Source organism: Colius striatus, unplaced genomic scaffold, assembly GCF_028858725.1.
Source record: "Colius striatus isolate bColStr4 unplaced genomic scaffold, bColStr4.1.hap1 scaffold_151, whole genome shotgun sequence".
Lineage (NCBI taxonomy): Eukaryota > Metazoa > Chordata > Aves > Coliiformes > Coliidae > Colius > Colius striatus.
Window position 1 is genome coordinate 20,276 of NW_026908441.1, and position 16,909 is coordinate 37,184.

The 16,909-nt window shown below is 66.0% G+C and overlaps 2 protein-coding genes across 2 annotated transcripts; both read left to right on the forward strand.

Annotated features, from left to right (window-relative positions):
- The first annotated feature begins 8,825 nt into the window (after positions 1 to 8,825).
- LOC133629103 (mucin-2-like) lies at positions 8,826 to 10,428 on the forward strand. The gene has a single exon (XM_062019765.1). It carries the CDS (start codon positions 8,828 to 8,830, stop codon positions 10,325 to 10,327), a length of 1,500 nt encoding a protein of 499 aa, XP_061875749.1. The 5' UTR covers positions 8,826 to 8,827; the 3' UTR covers positions 10,328 to 10,428.
- Positions 10,429 to 13,426: 2,998 nt separating this feature from the next.
- Positions 13,427 to 14,790, forward strand: LOC133629102 (H/ACA ribonucleoprotein complex non-core subunit NAF1-like). The gene is made up of 3 exons (XM_062019764.1): positions 13,427 to 13,447; positions 13,646 to 14,460; positions 14,775 to 14,790. The coding sequence occupies exons 1-3, from the start codon at positions 13,427 to 13,429 to the stop codon at positions 14,788 to 14,790; spliced, it is 852 nt and encodes a 283-aa protein (XP_061875748.1).
- Positions 14,791 to 16,909: the final 2,119 nt, after the last annotated feature.

Genomic DNA, 16,909 nt, shown 5'->3' on the forward strand with positions numbered 1-16,909 from the left:
ACCGCTCCCTCTGCTCCAAAAACCTCCCTCTGCTGCCTGAGGCTCTGAGCTGACGGAGGGACAGGGGTGAGTCCCCCCCAAAACCGCTCCCCTGCACCCCAAAACCGCTCCCCTGCACCCCAAAACTGCTCCCCTGCACCCCAAAACCGCTCCCCTGCACCCCAAAACCACCCTCTGCACCCCAAAACTGCTCCCCTGCGCCCCAAAACCACCCTCTGCGCCCCAAAACCGCTCCCCTGCACCCCAAAACCACCCTCTGCACCCCAAAACCGCTCCCCTGCACCCCAAAACCGCTCCCCTGCACCCCAAAACCACCCTCTGCACCCCAAAACCACTCCCCTGCACCCCAAAACCACCCTCTGCACCCCAAAACCGCTCCCCTGCACCCCCTCCCCACGTTCAATCCCCCCCCTGGATCCCCAAATCTCCCTCTTTCACCCCAAAATGGATCCCTGGGGTCCCCTAGACCCCACCTCCAATCCCTGGATCCCCCCCATACCCCCCTTGTACCCCAAAAAAGCCCCTTGTGGCCCCTCCCCCCCCTGTACCCCCCAAACTTGGGGGTAGGGCCTTGGGGTATCCCCCCCCCCTCCCTCTGAGACCCCAAATCTCCCCCCCAGACTCTGTCCAGAGCCCCCCAAAACCTTCTGGAGATCCCCCAAACTCCCCCAAAGACCCCCCAAAACTCCCCCAAACTCCCCTCAGGCCCCCCCAAAACCTTCTGGGGACCCCCAATTCCCTCCAGACCCCCCAAACCCTCCCCCAATCTCCCCAAACCTTCTGGGGACCCCCAAAACTCCCCCAAGCCCTCCCCAAATCCCCCCAAAACCCCCCCAATACCCCCCCAAACCTTCTGGGGATCCCCCAAACTCCTTCCAGACCCCCCCCAGTCCCCCCAAATCTTCTGAGGATCCCCAAAACTCCCCCAACCCCTCCCCAAATCCCCCCAAAACTCCCCCAAAGCCCCCCAAAACTCCCCCAAACCCCCCCAATCCCCCCCAAACCTTCTGGGGATCCCCCAAACCCCCCCCAAAACTTGCCCAAACCCCCCCCAGTCCCCTCAAACCTTCTGGGGATCCCCCAAACTCCTTCCAGACCCCCCAAACCCTCCCTCAATCTCCCCAAACCTTCTGGGGATCCCCCAAACTCCTTCCAGACCCCCCAAACCCTCCCTCAATCTCCCCAAACCTTCTGGGGATCCCCCAAACTCCTTGCAGATACCCCCCAGTCCCCTCAAACCTTCTGGGGACCCCTCCAAACCCCCCCAAAACCCCTTCAAATCCCCCCAACCCCCCCCAACTCCCCCCAAACCTTCTGGGGATCCCCCAAACTCCTTCCACACCCCCCAAACCTCCCAGTCCCCCCAAATCTTCTGAGGACCCCCAAAACTTCCCCAAATCCCCCCAAACCCCCCCCAGTCCCCCCCAAACCTTCTGGGGATCCCCCAAACTCCTTCCAGACCCCCCCCAGTCCCCCCAAACCTTCTGGGGACCCCCCCAAACCTCCCCCAGACCCCCAAACTCCCCCCAGTCCCCCCAAATCTTCTGGGGACCCTCAACCCCCCCCCCAAAACTCCCCCAAACCCCCCCCAGTTCCCCCCAAACCTTCTGGGGATCCCTCAAACTCCTTCCAGACCCCCCAAACCCTCCCCCAATCTCCCCAAACCTTCTGGGGACCCCCAAATCCCCCCCAAATCCCCCCCAAATCCCCCCAAACCTTCTGGGGACCCCCAAATCCCCCCCAAATCCCCCCCCAGTCCCCCCAAACCTTCTGGGGACCCCCAAAACTCCTTCCAGACCCCCCCAAACCCCCCCCAATCCCCCCAAACCTTCTGGGGACCCCCAAATCCCCCCCAAACCCCCCCAAACCCCCCCAAATCCTTCCAAAACTCCCCCAAACCCCCCCCAGTCCCCCCAAACCTTCTGGGGACCCCCAAATCCCCCCCAAACTCCCCCAAACCCCCCCAAATCCCCCCAAAACTCCCCCAAACCCCTCCCAGTCCCCCCCAAACCTTCTGGGGATCCCCCAAACCCCCCCCAAAACCCCTTCAAATCCCCCCCAACCCCCCCCAACCCCCTCCAAACCTTCTGGGGACCCCCAAATCCCCCCCAAACTCCCCCAAACCCCTCCCAACCCCCGAAACCTTCTGGGGACCCCCAAAACTCCTTCCAGACACCCCCCAAATCCCCCCCAAACCCCCCCCAACCCCCCCAAACCTTCTGGGGACCCCCAAATCCCCCCCAAACTCCCCCAACCCCCCCCAAACCTTCTGGGGACCCCCAAAACTCCCCCAAAACTCCCCCAAGCCCTCCCCAAATCCCCCCAAAACTCCCCCAAACCCCCCCCAGTCCCCCCAAACCTTCTGGGGACCCCCAAATCCCCCCCAAATCCCCGCCAAACTCCCCCAAAACCCCCCAAATCCCCCCAAAACTCCCCCAAACCTCCCCCAGTCCCCCCAAACCTTCTGGGGATCCCCCAAACCCCCCCCCAAAACCCCTTCAAATCCCCCCAACCCCCCCAAACCTTCTGGGGACCCCCAAACCCCCTCCAAAACCCCTTCAAATCCCCCCAAACCCCCCCCCAACCCCCCCCAAACCTTCTGGGGACCCCCAAATCCCCCCCAAACTCCCCCAAACCCCCCCCAATCCCCTCAAACCTTCAGGGGATCCCCCAACCCCCCCCCAAAACCCCTTCAAATACCCCCAAACCCCCCCCACCCCCCCCCAAACCTCCTGTACATCCCCCAGACCCCTTCCCCTCCCCTCTCTGCAGTTGGGGGGCCCCTCCCTCACCCCCTTTCTGTGTCCCCCCCTCCCCCAGGTACGAGGAGGGTGAGATCCAGGCCAAGGTGGCCACGTTCCGCATGATGCTGCTGGAGAAGGACGTGGCGGTGGGGGGCGACCCCCCAGAGCAACGCCCCACGTGAGCAAAACCCCCCCTAAACCCCCCTCAAAACCCACCCCCAGAGCACCCCAAAACCCAGCCCTGGCCTCCCCACGCCTCAGGGTGACCGAGACCCACCAGCTGGCCGAGGCCAACGAGCGCAAGAACGAGCGGCTGCGCGCGGCCTTCGGCATCGGCGACGCCTACGTGGGCGGCAGCGCCTTCGACCCCGCGCGGCGCGCCAAGGACGCCAAGGACGCGCCTCCCGACGGGCCCCCGCCCGCCAGGTACCCCCCTCAGACCCCCTGAGACCCCTCAGACCCCCCTGAGCCCCCTCAGCCTGCCAGGTACCCCCCACGGACCCCCCAGAGCCTCCTGAGACCCCTCAGAGCCCCACAGACCCCTTCAGCCCGCCAGGTACCCCCACAGACCCCCCTGAGACCCCACAGGCCGCCTGAGACCCCTCAGACCCCCACAGACCCCCACAGACCCCTTCAGCCCGCCAGGTACCCCCCCTCAGACCCCACAGAGCCCCCTCAGACCCCCACAGACCCCCCTGAGACCCCCTGAGATCCCCACAGACCCCTTAGACCCCCACAGACCCCCCTGAGACCCCCTGAGATCCCCACAGACCCCTTAGACCCCCACAGACCCCCCTGAGACCCCCTGAGATCCCCACAGACCCCTTAGACCCCCACAGACCCCCCTGAGCCCCCTCAGACCCCACAGAGACCCCTCAGACCTCCCCTGAGACCCCTCAGCCTGCCAGGTATCCCCTCAGACCCCACAGAGCCTCCTCAGACCCCACAGAGCCCCCTCAGACCCCCTGAGATCCCCTGAGACCCCTACAGACCCCTCAGACCCCACAGAGCCCCCTCAGACCCCCTGAGATCCTCTCAGACCCCTCAGACCCCCCTGAGACCCCCACAGACTGCCAGGTACCCCCACAGACCCCCCTGAGACCCCCTGAGCCCCCACAGACCGCCTGAGACCCCCACAGACTGCCAGGTGCCCCCACAGACCCCCTGAGACCCCACAGACCCCCCTGAGACCCCCACAGACCCCCCTGAGCCCCCTCAGACCCCCCTGAGCCCCCTCAGACCGCCAGGTACCCCCCCTCAGACCCCCCTGAGCCCCCTGAGATCCCCCACAGACCCCCCAGAGCCCCCAGAGACCCCTCAGCCCACCAGGTACCCCCCTGAGACCCCCCAAACCCCCCTGAAAACCCCTCCCAAGTCACCCCTGGCAATGTGGGGCCCCCTGTGCCCCCCACCCTGACCCCCCGTGTGTCCCCCAGCTCCCGCTCGCCCTCACCCAAGCAGAAGAAGAAGAAGAAGAAGAAGGACCGGGGCAGGTCAGGATTTGGGGGTGGGGGGAGGGTCCTGGGGGGGGATTTGGGGGGTGGGGGAGTGAAATTTGGGGGGGCTTTGGGGTCTGTCCCTCACCCAACCCCCCCAACCAGGTCAGCGAGTCGCTCTGGGGAGAGGAAGAAGAGCTCCAAGAAGAAGAAGCACAGGTAGGGGCAACTGGGGGGTGGTACTGGGGGCAACTGGGAGGCTACTGGGAGGCAACTGGGAGGTGACAGTGACCAAGGGGCACCCCAAACTCACCCCCCCCACCCCCCAAATTCATTCCCCAGGTCGGAGTCTGAGGCCAAGAAGCGGAAGCACCGGTGAGGGGGAGACCTGGGGGGCTGTGGGGAGGGATTTGGGGGGGCTGGGGGAGTGTTGGGGGGCTGGGGGGGGTCATCAGGGGTCTGTAATGACGTCACTGATGACGTTTATCCCCCTCCCCTTCTGCCCCCCAGCTCCCCCAGCCCCAAAACCAAACACAAGGCCAAGGAGAAGAAGAGGAAGAGGTGAGGACACGCCCCCTCCCCAACAAAGCCCTGCCCACAGCCATGAGTCCCCATTTCTCCCAAGCCACGCCCCCGACTCGAGACCACGCCCCCTCCCACCAAAGCCCCGCCCACAGCAATGAGTCCCATTCACCCCAGGCCACGCCCCCTCCCGCCAAGTCCCGCCCCCAATTCTAGGCCACGCCCCCTCCCACCAAAGCCCCGCCCACAGCAAATGAGCCCCATTCACCCCAAGCCACGCCCCCCAACTCGAGGCCACGCCCCTCCCCACCAAAGCCCCGCCCGCAGCAACGAGCCCATTCACCCCAAGGCTTGCCCTAAGCCACGCCCCCTCCCAACCAAGCCCCGCCCACAGCAATGAGCCCCATTCACCCCAAGCCACGCCCCCAGCGCAGACCACGCCCCCTCCCAACAAAGCCCCGCCCACAGCAACGACTCCCATTCACCCCAAGGCTTGCCCTAAGCCACGCCCCCTCCCAACCAAGCCCCGCCCACAGCAATGAGCCCCATTCACCCCAAGCCACGCCCCCAACTCGAGGCCACGCCCCTCCCCACCAAGCCCCGCCCGCAGCAACGAGCCCATTCACCCCAAGCCACGCCCCCAGCGCAGACCACGCCCCCTCCCACCAAAGCCCCGCCCACAGCAAACGAGCCCCATTCATCCCAAGCCACGCCCTCAACTCGAGGCCACGCCCCCAACCAAGCCCCGCCCACAGCAACGAGTCCCATTCATTCCAAGCCATGTCCCCAGTCCAGGCCACGCCCCTCCCGCCAAGTCCCGCCCCAACTTTAGGCCACGCCCCCTCTCAACAAAGCCCCGCCCACAGCAACAAACCCTTCATTCCCAAGCCACGCCCCCTCACCAAAGCCCCGCCCACATCAATGAGCCCCATTGGCCACAAGCCACGACCCCAATTCGAGGCCACGCCCCCTCCCATCAAAGCCCCGCCCACAGCAATGAGCCCCATTCACCCCAAGCCACGCCCACAACTCGAGGCCACGCCTCCTCCCACCAAAGCCCCGCCCACAGCAACAGGCCCCATTCATCCCAAACCATGTCCCCACTCCAGACCACGCCCCCTCCTGCCCAAGCCCCGCCCCCAACTCTAAGCCACGCCCCCTCCCACCAAAGCCCCGCCCACAGCAATGAGCACCATTCATCCCAAGCCACGCCCCCAACTCCAGACCACGCCCCCTCCCCAAAGCTCCGCCCCCATCCCTCCCCTCCCCCCCCACAGATCCACCAGCGAATCGGCGTCGCAGAAGAGCCGCCGCGACGCTCGCTCTTCCTCCCCCGCCGCCTCCTCCTCCTCCTCCGGCTCCTCCCGCAGCCGGTAAGTCACCCCAAACCCTCCCTCCCTACCCCCCTGACCCCCCAAAACCAACCCCTTCCCCCCCTCCACACCCAACCCTCCCCCGCCGCCCCGCAGGTCCCGCAGCGCCCCCCGCCCCCGCCGATGCCGCCGCCCCCTCCCCCGACAAGGACCCGCCGGCCTCGACGACCCCGGGCGCCGCCGCAGCCGAGGTGAGCGCCGGGCCGGGGGCGGGGGGCGAGGGGAGGGTGGGAGCAGTCCCCCCCTCCCTCCCCTTCCTCCTCCTCCGTCCCCTCCTCATCATCAAACCCCCATTCCCCCCGTTCTAACGCTGCCCCCCCCCATCCCGCAGGCGCAGCCGCAGCCGCAGCAGCCCCCGGCGTCACCGGAGCCGCCGCCCGTGAGCCCCCCGCCACCGCCCCCCGCTGCCACCGCCGCACAGCCCCCCGCAGCCGCCGCCACCCCCGGAGCCCCCCCACAACCCCCCCTCCCTCCTCCTCCCCTCCTCCCCCACCCAAACCCCGCACCCCCACCCCATCCCCCCCTCCCCGCCGCGCCAAGACCCCCACCCCGCCCCCCCCGCCCTCCTCCCGCCGCCGCCGCCGCTCGCCCACCCCGCGCCGCCGCTCGCCCTCGCCCCCTCCCCGCCGCCGCTCGTCCCGCCGCCGCTCCCCCCGCAGCCGCAGCCCCCCGTCCCGCTCCTCCCGCCGCCGCTCCCCCCCGCAGCCCTTCGCGCCGCCGCTCCCCCCGCAGCCCCCCGTCCTCCTCCTCCTCCCGCCGCCGCCGCAGCCGCCGCAGCCCCCCGCCCCGCTCCCGCTCCCGCTCCCCCCCCTCCCCGCCGCCGCCGCCGCCGCTCCCGCTCCCGCACCCCCTTGTGGCGCCCCAACTCCTCGTCCCCCCCTCCCCGCTGGCCCCGCCGCGCTCCCGCTCCCGCACCCCCTCCCCGCTCCCGCTCCCCCAGGCCCTGGTCGCGCTCGTCCCGCCGCCGCTCCCCCCGCAGCCCCCGCAGCTCCCGCCGCTCCCGCTCCGGCTCCTCGCCGCGCTCCTTCAGCCCGTCCCCGCGCCGCCGCCATCGCCGCCGCCGCCACCGCGCCGCCCGCCGCAGCCGCTCCGACTCCTCCGGCAAGTCCCGCGGCCGCCGCAGCCGCTCGCCTTCCTCCTCCTCCCCGCCACCTTCCTCTTCCTCACGGGGGGCTCCACCGAAACGACCCCGGAACGCCTCCTCGCGCTCCCCGGCCACGCCGTCCCCCAAAGCCCCCAGCCCGGCCCCGGCCCCTGCTCCTGCTCCCGCCGCCCCGGCTCGACCCAAGTGGGTGCCCCTGGCCGAGCTGCAGCCGCCGGACCCCAAAGCTGCCGCCCCCAAGTGGGTGCCCATCGGGGGAGGGGGCTCCCAGCAGAGCCTCCCCCCGCAGCCCGCGCCCCCCGGCACCGAGGCCGACGCCAAAGCGGCCAAAGCGCCTCCCAACCTGCCCAAAGCTGCCGTGGCGGCGCCTCCGCCGCCTCCTGCGGGCTCGGTGGCCACCCCTGCGGGGTCAGTAGCCACCCCTGTGGCCTCAGTGGTCACCCCAACGGCCTCAGTGGTCACCCCAACGGCCTCAGTGGCCACCTCTGTGGTCTCAGTAGCCACCCCTGTGGCCTCAGCCACCCCAGCGGGCTCAGTAGCCACCTCTGTGGCCTCAGTAGCCACCCCCATGGCTTCAGTAGCCACCTCCAGAGCCTCAGTGGCCACCCCAACGGCCTCAGTGGGCACCCCCATGGTCTCAGTGGCCACACCAACAGCCTCAGTGGCCACACCAACAGCCTCAGTGGCCACCCCAAGAGCCTCAGTGGCTACCCCAACAGTCTCAGTAGCCACCCCAAGAGCCTCAGTGGCCACCCCAACGGCTTCAGTGGCCACCCCAACAGCCTCAGTGGCCACCCCAACAGCCTCAGTGGCCACCCCATCACCCCTCAAAGCCACGACATCACCGTCCGCCCCCAAAACCAGCCCAGGGCCCACCGACACCAAACCAGTAGCCACAGAGGCCAAACTGGTGGCCACCAACCCCCCAGCACCCTCCAAAGCGCTGGGAGCTGTCCCCCAGGCGCCCAAAGTGGCCGTGGCACCGGCGCCAAAGGTCGCCAGCGAGGGTAAACCAGTGGCCACTGAGGCTAAACCAGTGGCCACTGAGCCCAAACTGGTTGCCACTGAGGTAAAAACCGGTTGCCACTGAGGTAAAACCGGTTGTTACTGAGCCCAAACTGGTCACTGCTGAGTCCAAACTGGTCGCTGCTGAGCCCAAACTGGTCACTACTGAGTCCAAACCAGTTGCTACTGAGCCCAAACCGGTCGCCACCGAGGTGAAACCAGTAGCCACCGAGCCCAAACCAGTAACCACAACCCCCCCACCTCCTCCCAGCTCCTCCAAAGCCCCAGTGGCACCAGTTCCCAGCCCAGCCAGGCTGACCCCAGGCTCTGGCAAACTGGTGACGCCTCCCCCACCACCACCGGGGCTGCCGAGGGCGCTGAGCGCTGGGCTCCGAGCCGGCGGCTCCTTGTTGCCAGCCACACGCCTCAGTTTGCCCTCCTCCCCCGTGGCAGCCTCCGCCCTGCCCCCCTGGGCCCCTCTCCAAGCCCCTCCCCCGCTTGCTGCCCACCCCTGTGGCCACCACTGTGGTGCCCGTGGCTACTGCCAAGGCCTGTGCTGGGGGGGCTCTGGGTTTGGCTACTGCCAAGGCCGCTGTGGCTACTGGAGCTGCTGCTGTGGCTGCTGCCTCGCTGGCCAGGGCCACCATGGGCAACAGCGGTGCCAGAGCTGTTGGGGTCACCAGTGCTCCCAGTTCAGGGGGCAGCAGGAGTACTGGTGTGGTTGTGGGTAGTAGCAGCGTGGCTGTGGCCACCAACAGCAGCGTGGCTGTGGCCACCAACACCAGTGTGGCTGTGGCCAACACCGGTATGGCTGCGTCCAGCACCAGTATGACTGTGGCCAATACCAGTATGGCTGCATCCAGCACCAGTATGGCAGTGGCCACCACCAGTACAAGTGTGGCTACCAGCAGTATGGCACTGTCCAACACCAGTATGACTGTGGCTACCACCAGTGCAGCTGTGGCCACCACCAGTGCAGCTGTGGCTACCACCAGTATGACTCTGGCTACCACCAGTACACCTGTGGCCACCACCAGTATGACTGTGGCCACCACCAGTGCAGCTGTGGCTACCACCAGTATGACTCTGGCTACCACCAATATGACTGTGGCCACCACCAGTATGGCAGCATCCACCACCAGTACACCTGTGGCCACCACCAGTACACCTGTGGCCACCACCAGTACACTTGTGGCCACCACCAGTACACCTGTGGCCACCACCAGCGTGCCTGTGGCCACCAGCAGCCTGCCCACCGCTCCCAAACCCACTGTGGACACCACCCCCAAGGCCACCCCCGTGGCCACCGTCCCCACCCTTGTGGCCACCACCAAGAGCCCTGTGGCTACCAGCCCCAACCTCTTGGCCACTGTCCCCACCCTTGTGGCCACCACCAAGAGCCCTGTGGCCACCAGCCCCAACCTCCTGGCCACCGTCCCCACCCTTGTGGCCACCACCAAAGCTGCTGTGGCCACCTCGCCCCACGCCACGGCCACCACCAAGAGCGCCGCTGTGGCCACCGTCCTCGCCTCTGTGGCCACCACCAAGAGCACTGTGGGAGCCACCCCTGTGACCACCATCCCAGCCTCTGTGGCCACCACCAAAGCCACAGCAGCAGCCACCACCGTGGCCACCACCAAGGCCCCCGTGGCCAGCGGCGTCACCAAGCCCTCGGTCACGGTCACCAGCCCCGTGGCTGCTGCCACCTCCTCAGCCATCGCCACCAGCCCTGCTGCAGCCTCCAAGGTGGCCCTGCCCGTGGCCACCAACGTCCCCAAGGCTCCTGTGGCTCCCACCACAGCCCCCAGGGCTACCAGTGGCCCTGTGGCCACCAGCACCGTGGCCACCAGCGCTGCCAAGCCCTCTGGACCCGCTGTGGCCGCCTCTGCCACCGTGGCCACCAAGGCTGCTGCTGCCACCAGTGTCACCGTGGTGGCCACCTCCAGCGTGGCCACCAGCATCACTGTGGCTCCCAAAGCCACCACCGTGGCCACCACCACTGTGGCCACCACCAGCCTCACCGTGGCCACCACCAAGGTGACAGACACCGCCGCCAGTGTCACCCCAGTGGCCACCACCACGAGCGCCCCAGTGGCCACCAGTCCCCCAGTGACGGCCACCAGCGGCCCCCGAGGTCACGGCTGAGGGCGCCACAGCCCAACCCAAGGCTGGATCTTCTTCATCCTCCTCGTCCTCGTCGTCCTCTTCGTCTTCATCCTCCTCATCCTCGTCCTCCTCCTCGTCATCGTCCTCTGACTCCGACTCCAGCTCCTCCGACTCCGCTCCGGCCTCGCCGGCTGCGCCGTGAGTAGAAACGGGCCCCAAAACGGCCCCAAACGGCCCCAAAACTGCCCCAAACGGACCCCAAAGGGGCCTAAATGCCCCAAAACTGCCCCAAACGGGCTCCAAATGGCCCAAACGACCCCAAAATTACCCCAAATGGCCCTAAATGGCACAAAACTGCCCCAAACAGCTCCAAAACGGACCCCAAATAGCCCCAAAACTGCCCCAAATGGGCTCCAAATGCCCCAAAACTGCCCCAAACGGACCCCAAAGGGGCCTAAATGCCCCAAAACTACCCCAAACGGGCTCCAAATGGCCCAAACGACCCCAAAATTACCCCAAATGGCCCTAAATGGCACAAAACTGCCCCAAACAGCTCCAAAACGGACCCCAAATAGCCCCAAAACTGCCCCAAATGGGCTCCAAATGCCCCAAAACTGCCCCAAACGGACCCCAAAGGGGCCTAAATGCCCCAAAACTACCCCAAACGGGCTCCAAATGGCCCAAACGACCCCAAAATTACCCCAAATGGCCCTAAATGGCACAAAACTGCCCCAAACAGCTCCAAAACGGACCCCAAATAGCCCCAAAACTGCCCCAAATGGGCTCCAAATGCCCCAAAACTGCCCCAAACGGACCCCAAAGGGGCCCAAATGGCCCAAACGACCCCAAAACTACCCCAAATGGCCCCAGATGGGCTCCAAAGGGGCTCCAAATGTCCCAAAACTGCCCCAAACTGCCCCAAAGTGGCCCTAAATGGCTCCAAATGGACCCAAAATGGGCCCAAAGGGACACCAAAGGGGCTCCAAATGCCCCAAAACCGCCCCAAATAAGGTCCAAAACTGCCCCAAACAGCCCCAAATGGCCCCAGATGGGTTCCAAATGCCCTGAAACTGCCCCAAACAGGCCCAAATGGCCCTAAAATGGCCCCAAATGGCCCCATATTGCCCCAGAACTGCACCAAACAACCTGAAATGGCCCCCAAATGGACCCCAGGGGACCCAAAACCGCCCTAAACGGACCCCAAATGTCTCCAAACAGCCCCAAAACTGCCCCAAACGGCCCCAAAGGGGCCCTAAATGGCTCCAAATGGGCCAGAAATGGCCCCAAATGGACATCAAAGGGGCTCCAAATGTCCCAAAACTGCCCCAAACTGCCCCAAAGTGGCCCTAAATGGCTCCAAATGGGCCAGAAATGGCCCCAAAGGGACACCAAAGGGGCTAACCAAAGGGGCTCCAAATGCCCCAAAACCGCCCCAAATAAGGTCCAAAACTGCCCCAAACAGCCCCAAATGGCCCCAGATGGGTTCCAAATGCCCTGAAACTGCCCCAAACAGGCCCCAGAGGGGCTCCAAATGGCCCAAATGCCCCACAACTGCCCCAAAGGGGCCCTAAATGGACCCAAACGGCCTGAAAACTGCCCCAAATGGGCTCCAAATGCCCCGAAACTGCCCCAAAACTGCCCCAAATGGCCTCAAAATGCCGCCAAACAACCTCAAATGGCTCCAAAGGGGCTCCAAATGCCCCGAAACTGCCCCAAAACTGCCCCCAAATGGGCTCCAAATGGCCCCAAAACCATCCAAATGCCCCCAAATGCACCCCAGGGGACCCAAAACTGCCCCAAATGCCCCCAAATGGGCTCCAAATGGCTCCAAACGGCCTGAAAACTGCCCCAAAGGGGCTCCAAGTGCCCCAAAACTGCCCCAAACGGCTCCAAATGGACCCCAAATGGCCTCAAAAACCATCCAAATGCCCCCAAATGGACCCCAGGGGGACCCAAAACTGCCCCAAATGCCCCCAAACGGACCCCAAATGGGCTCCAAATGGCCCCAAAACTGCCCCAAAGGGGCCCCAAATGGACCCCAAATGGGCCCGAAATGGCCCCAAATGACCCCCAATGGCCCCAAATGGGCTCCAAATGCCCCAAAGCTGCCCCAAATGTCCCGACACTGCCCCAAATGGGCTCCAAAACTGCCCCAAACAGCCCCAAATGGCCCCAGATGGGCTCCAAATGCCCCGAAACTGCCCCAAACAGGCTCCAAAGGGGCTCCAAATGGCCCTAAATGGACCCAAACGGCCTGAAAACTGCCCCAAATGGACTCCAAATGCCCCAAAACTGCCCCCAAATGCCCTGAAACTGCCCCAAATGGACCCTAAATGGCCCCAAAACTGCCCCAAACAGGCTCCAAATGCCCCAAAACTGCCCCAAATGGCCCTAAAACAGCCCCAAATGGGCCCTAAATGGGCTCCAAATGCCCCAAAACTGCCTCAGATGGCCCCAAATGGCTCAAAGTGACCTCAAGGGGACCCCAGGTGACCCCAAATAGCCCAAAGTGACCCTAAGATGACCCAAGATGACCCCAGATGACCCCAAATAGCTCCAAGGTGACCTCAGGATGACCCCAGGTGACCTCAAATAGCCTGAAGTGACCCCAAGGTGACCCCAAATAGCCGGAAGTGACCCCAGATGACCCCAAATAGCTCTGACATGACCTCAAGGTGACCCCAGGTGACCCCAAATAGCCTGAAGTGACCCCAGATGACCCCAAATAGCTCTGACATGACCTCAAGGTGAACCCAGGTGACTCCAAATAGCTCCAAGGTGACCCCAAGATGACCCCAAGATGACCCCAGGGTGACCCCAGGGTGACCCCAAATAGCTCTGACATGACCCCAGGATGACCCCAAGATGACCCCAGGTGACCCCAAATAGCTCCAAGGTGACCCCAGATGACCCCAAGATGACCCCAGGATGACCCCAGGTGACCCCAAATAGCTCTGCCATGACCCCAGATGACCCCAAATAGACCCCAAGATGACCCCAAGGTGACCCCAGATGACCCCAGGATGACCCCAGGTGACCCCAAATAGCTCCAAGGTGACCCCAGATGACCCCAAATAGACCCCAAGATGACCCCAGGTGACCCCAGATGACCCCAAGGTGACCCCAGATGACCCCAGGATGACCCCAGGTGACCCCAAGGTGACCCCAGGTGACCCCAAATAGACCCCAAGATGACCCCAAGGTGACCCCCAGATGACCCCAAGGTGACCCCAGATGACCCCAGGTGACCCCAAATAGCCCAAGGTGACCCCAAGTGACCTCCACTCACCCCCCCCCTTCCCCCTTGACCCCTCCTGACCTTTGCCCTCCCCGTGACCCCTCTCTCCCCCCCCCCAGGTGCCCGGCCCCGCCCCCTCCCACCGCCGTGACGTCATCGCCGCCCGAAGCCCCGCCCCCTCCCGCCGCTGTGACGTCATCGCCGCCGGGCCCCGCCCCCCTCCGAAGCCGCGCCCTCATTGGCCGCGGCCGCCCCCGAAGCCGCCCTCCCATTGGCCGAGGGAGAGGGGGCGGGGCCCGCAGAGGCTCCTCCCACCGCCGTGGCGCCCCCCGGTGGCCGCCAGGGCCGGCCTTCGCGCCGCAAGCGCCGCAGCTCCTCCTCCTCCTCCTCCTCCTCCTCCTCCTCCTCCTCCTTCCTCCTCCTCCTCGTCCTCCTCCTCCTCCTCTTCCTCCTCCTCCTCCTCCTCTTCTTCCTCCTCCTCCTCCTCCTCGTCCTCCTCCTCTTCCTCCTCCTCCTCCTCCTCCTCTTCCTCCTCCTCCTCCTCCTCCTCCTCGGCCTCCGCCGCCCCTCCCCCCGCGGCCCCCTCCGCCCCTCCCCCACCCATCGCCGCCTCTGCCCCCTCCCCCACCCCTCCCCCCACCTCCCAGCCCTCCCCTCCCCCCTCTGTGGCCACCACAGCCGCCCCCCCAGTAGCCACCAGTACCCCCCCCCACCCCCTCCGTGGCCACCCCCAGCGCCGCCGCCGCCGCCACCACGGAGCCTTCCTCCACCCCCACCCCCACCCCCACCACCACCTCCTCTTCTTCCTCCACCTCTGCCCCCTCCCTCCTCTCCCTCCCCACCCCCCAAACCCCCCCCCCACCCCCCGCCCTTCCCCCAACCCCCTCCTCGCCCTCACCCCCACCCCCCCCCCGCTCATCCCGCCCATCCCCCCGCCCCCCACCCCCGCCCCCCAACCCCCTCCTCTCCCTCACCCCATCCCGCCCTTCCTCCTCCTCCTCTTCCTCCTCCTCCCTCTCCCCATCCCCCCGGGGGCCTTTCCCTCTCCTCTCCCGGGCCGGAGCCTTCGCTCGTCCTTCCTCCCCTTTCCTGGCCACACCTGGGGGGGCCACACGTCCCCTGGGAGGGGGAACCCCCAGAAGCCCCTTTTGGAGGGGTTGTGGGGGGACTGGAGGGGTGGTGGGGGGAGGGGGGTGTGGTTTAGCCCGTTTAAGCTCCTCCCCCTCGTGCCTCCACCACCGTTTCCAGGGCAACCTGGGGCTGAGCTGCGGTTGCCGCCTGGGGACCGGCTGCCTCCGTTTCCATGGTAACACGGGGGGGGGAGGGGGCTGCTGTGCTGCCCCCTCCCCCCCTCGCCTGGGCCCCTGTTTCCAACGGTGGGGCTGTTGCTGTCACCGTGGGGGGGTTGGGGGTGGGGGTGGGGGAACCCCTCCCCCACAACGTTCCCCGTCTCCCTTCGCCATCACCCCGGCTATGGCGGCCAGGATGGCTCAGTATGGTGGGGGAGGGGGTGGCCAGTATGCCCAGTATGCCCAGTATAGCGGTGGGGCGCAGTATGGGGCCGCCCAATATGCTTTAGGGGGTTCCCAGTATGGTGTAGGGGTGTCCCAGTATGGGGGAGGGAGCTCCCAGTATGGCTTAGCAAGCAGTGGGGGGTCCCAGTATAGCTTAACCGGCTCCCAGTACAGCGTGGGGGTCTCCCAGTATGGCAGCTACGCCGCTGGGGGTCAATACCAGTACGCCCAGTACGTGAGCTCAGGCTCTGAGGTCGCCCAGTACGGCTCTGGGAGCGGGGCTGGGGGTGGGGATAGCTCCCAGTACGGCACCAGTGCCTCCCAGTACGCCGCCAGCGCCGCCCAGTATGCTGCAGCAGCGGCAGCCGCCGGGGGAGGGGCCCAGGGGGGGGGCTGGGGGAGGGGCAGCCGAGGCCTCCCAGTATGCTGCTGCTACTGGGAACCAGTATGGGAGCGGGGGAGGGGCGGCAGCGAGCGGGGGAGGGGCGGGGGGGGGCGTGGGAAGGGACCCAGGAGGGGGGGGGATGGGCTGGGGGTGGGGGAGGGGCGGCCTCGGGGGGAGGGGCGGGGGGAGGGGCCAGTGGGGGAGGGGTGACTTGGGGCAACTGGGTGTCTGCCACCCCCTGAGTGGGGGAGGGGCGTGATTTTGGGGTGTGATTTGGGGGGGGGGGGGAGGGGGGGTCTTTGCCCCCCTCTCACAGCACAGAGGTGTCGCCCCTCCCCCCACCCCCCCTCTCCAAGCTCCCACCGACCCCCCCCCCCCCCCAAAAAATAACCCCAGTGAGGGGGGGGCAGCGCCGGAGAGAGGCGGGAGGTGAGAATGGGGGGGGGGGCTGGGGTCGTCTGAGGTCGGATTGGGGGGGTTGGGGTCAGTTTTGGGGGGTCTTGGGGTCAGATTGGGGGGGTCTGGGGTCATTTGAGGTCACACTGGGGGGGTTTGGGGTCATTTGAGGTCACACTGGGGGGTTTGGGGTCATTTGAGGTCACACTGGGGGGGTTTGGGGTCATTTGAGGTCAGACTGGGGGGGTTTTGGGGTCAGATTGGGGGGGGTCTGAGGTCGGATTGGGGGGGGTTTGGGGTCATTTGAGGTCACACTGGGGGGGTTTGGGGTCATTTGAGGTCAGACTGGGGGGGTTTTGGGGTCAGATTGGGGGGGTCTGGGGTCGGATTGGGGGGGTTTGGGGTCGTCTGAGGTCGGATTGGGGGGGTTGGAGTCAGTTTTGGGGGGTCTGGGGTCATCTGAGGTCAGACTGGGGGGGGTTTGGGGTCGTCTGAGGTCAAATTGGGGGGTTTGGAGTTGTTTGGGGTCAGATTGGGGGGGTCTGGGGTCATTTGAGGTCAGACTGGGGGGGTTTTGGGGGGTTTGGGGTCGTTTGGGGTCAGATTGGGGGGGTTGGAGTCAGTTTTGGGGGGTTTGGGGTCAGATTGGGGGAGTCTGGGGTCGTCTGAAGTCAGAATGGGGGGGTTTGGGGTCAGTTTTGGGGGGGTCTTGGGGTCGTTTGAGGTCAGACTGGGGGGGTTTGGGGTCGTTTGAGGTCAGACTGGGGGGGTTTGGGGTCGGTTTGGGGGGGGTTGGAGTCAGTTTTGGGGGGTCTTGGGTCAGATTGGGAGGGTCTGGGGTCATTTGAGGTCACACTGGGGGGATTTGGGGTCATTTGAGGTCAGACTGGGGGGTTTTGGGGTCAGATTGGGGGGATTGGGGTCAGATTGGGGGGGGTTTTGGGGTCAGATTGGAGGGGTCTGAGGTCGGATTGGGGGGGTTGGAGTCAGTTTTGGGGGGTCTTGGGTCAGATTGGGGTGGTCTGGGGTCATTTGAGGTCAGACTGGGGGGGTTGGGGTCAGTTTTGGGGGGTTCTTGGGGTCGTTTA

Excerpts from the sequence above, each read along its gene's own strand:
- LOC133629103 (XM_062019765.1), top strand. The coding sequence starts at position 8,828 with ATGGGCAACAGCGGTGCCAGAGCTGTTGGGGTCACCAGTGCTCCCAGT.
- LOC133629102 (XM_062019764.1), top strand. The coding sequence starts at position 13,427 with ATGACCCCAGGTGACCCCAAG. Across the intron at positions 13,448-13,645 it reads TGACCCCAGGTGACCCCAAG|GTGCCCGGCCCCGCCCCCTC; the intron begins GTGACCCCAGGT and ends CCCCCCCCCCAG.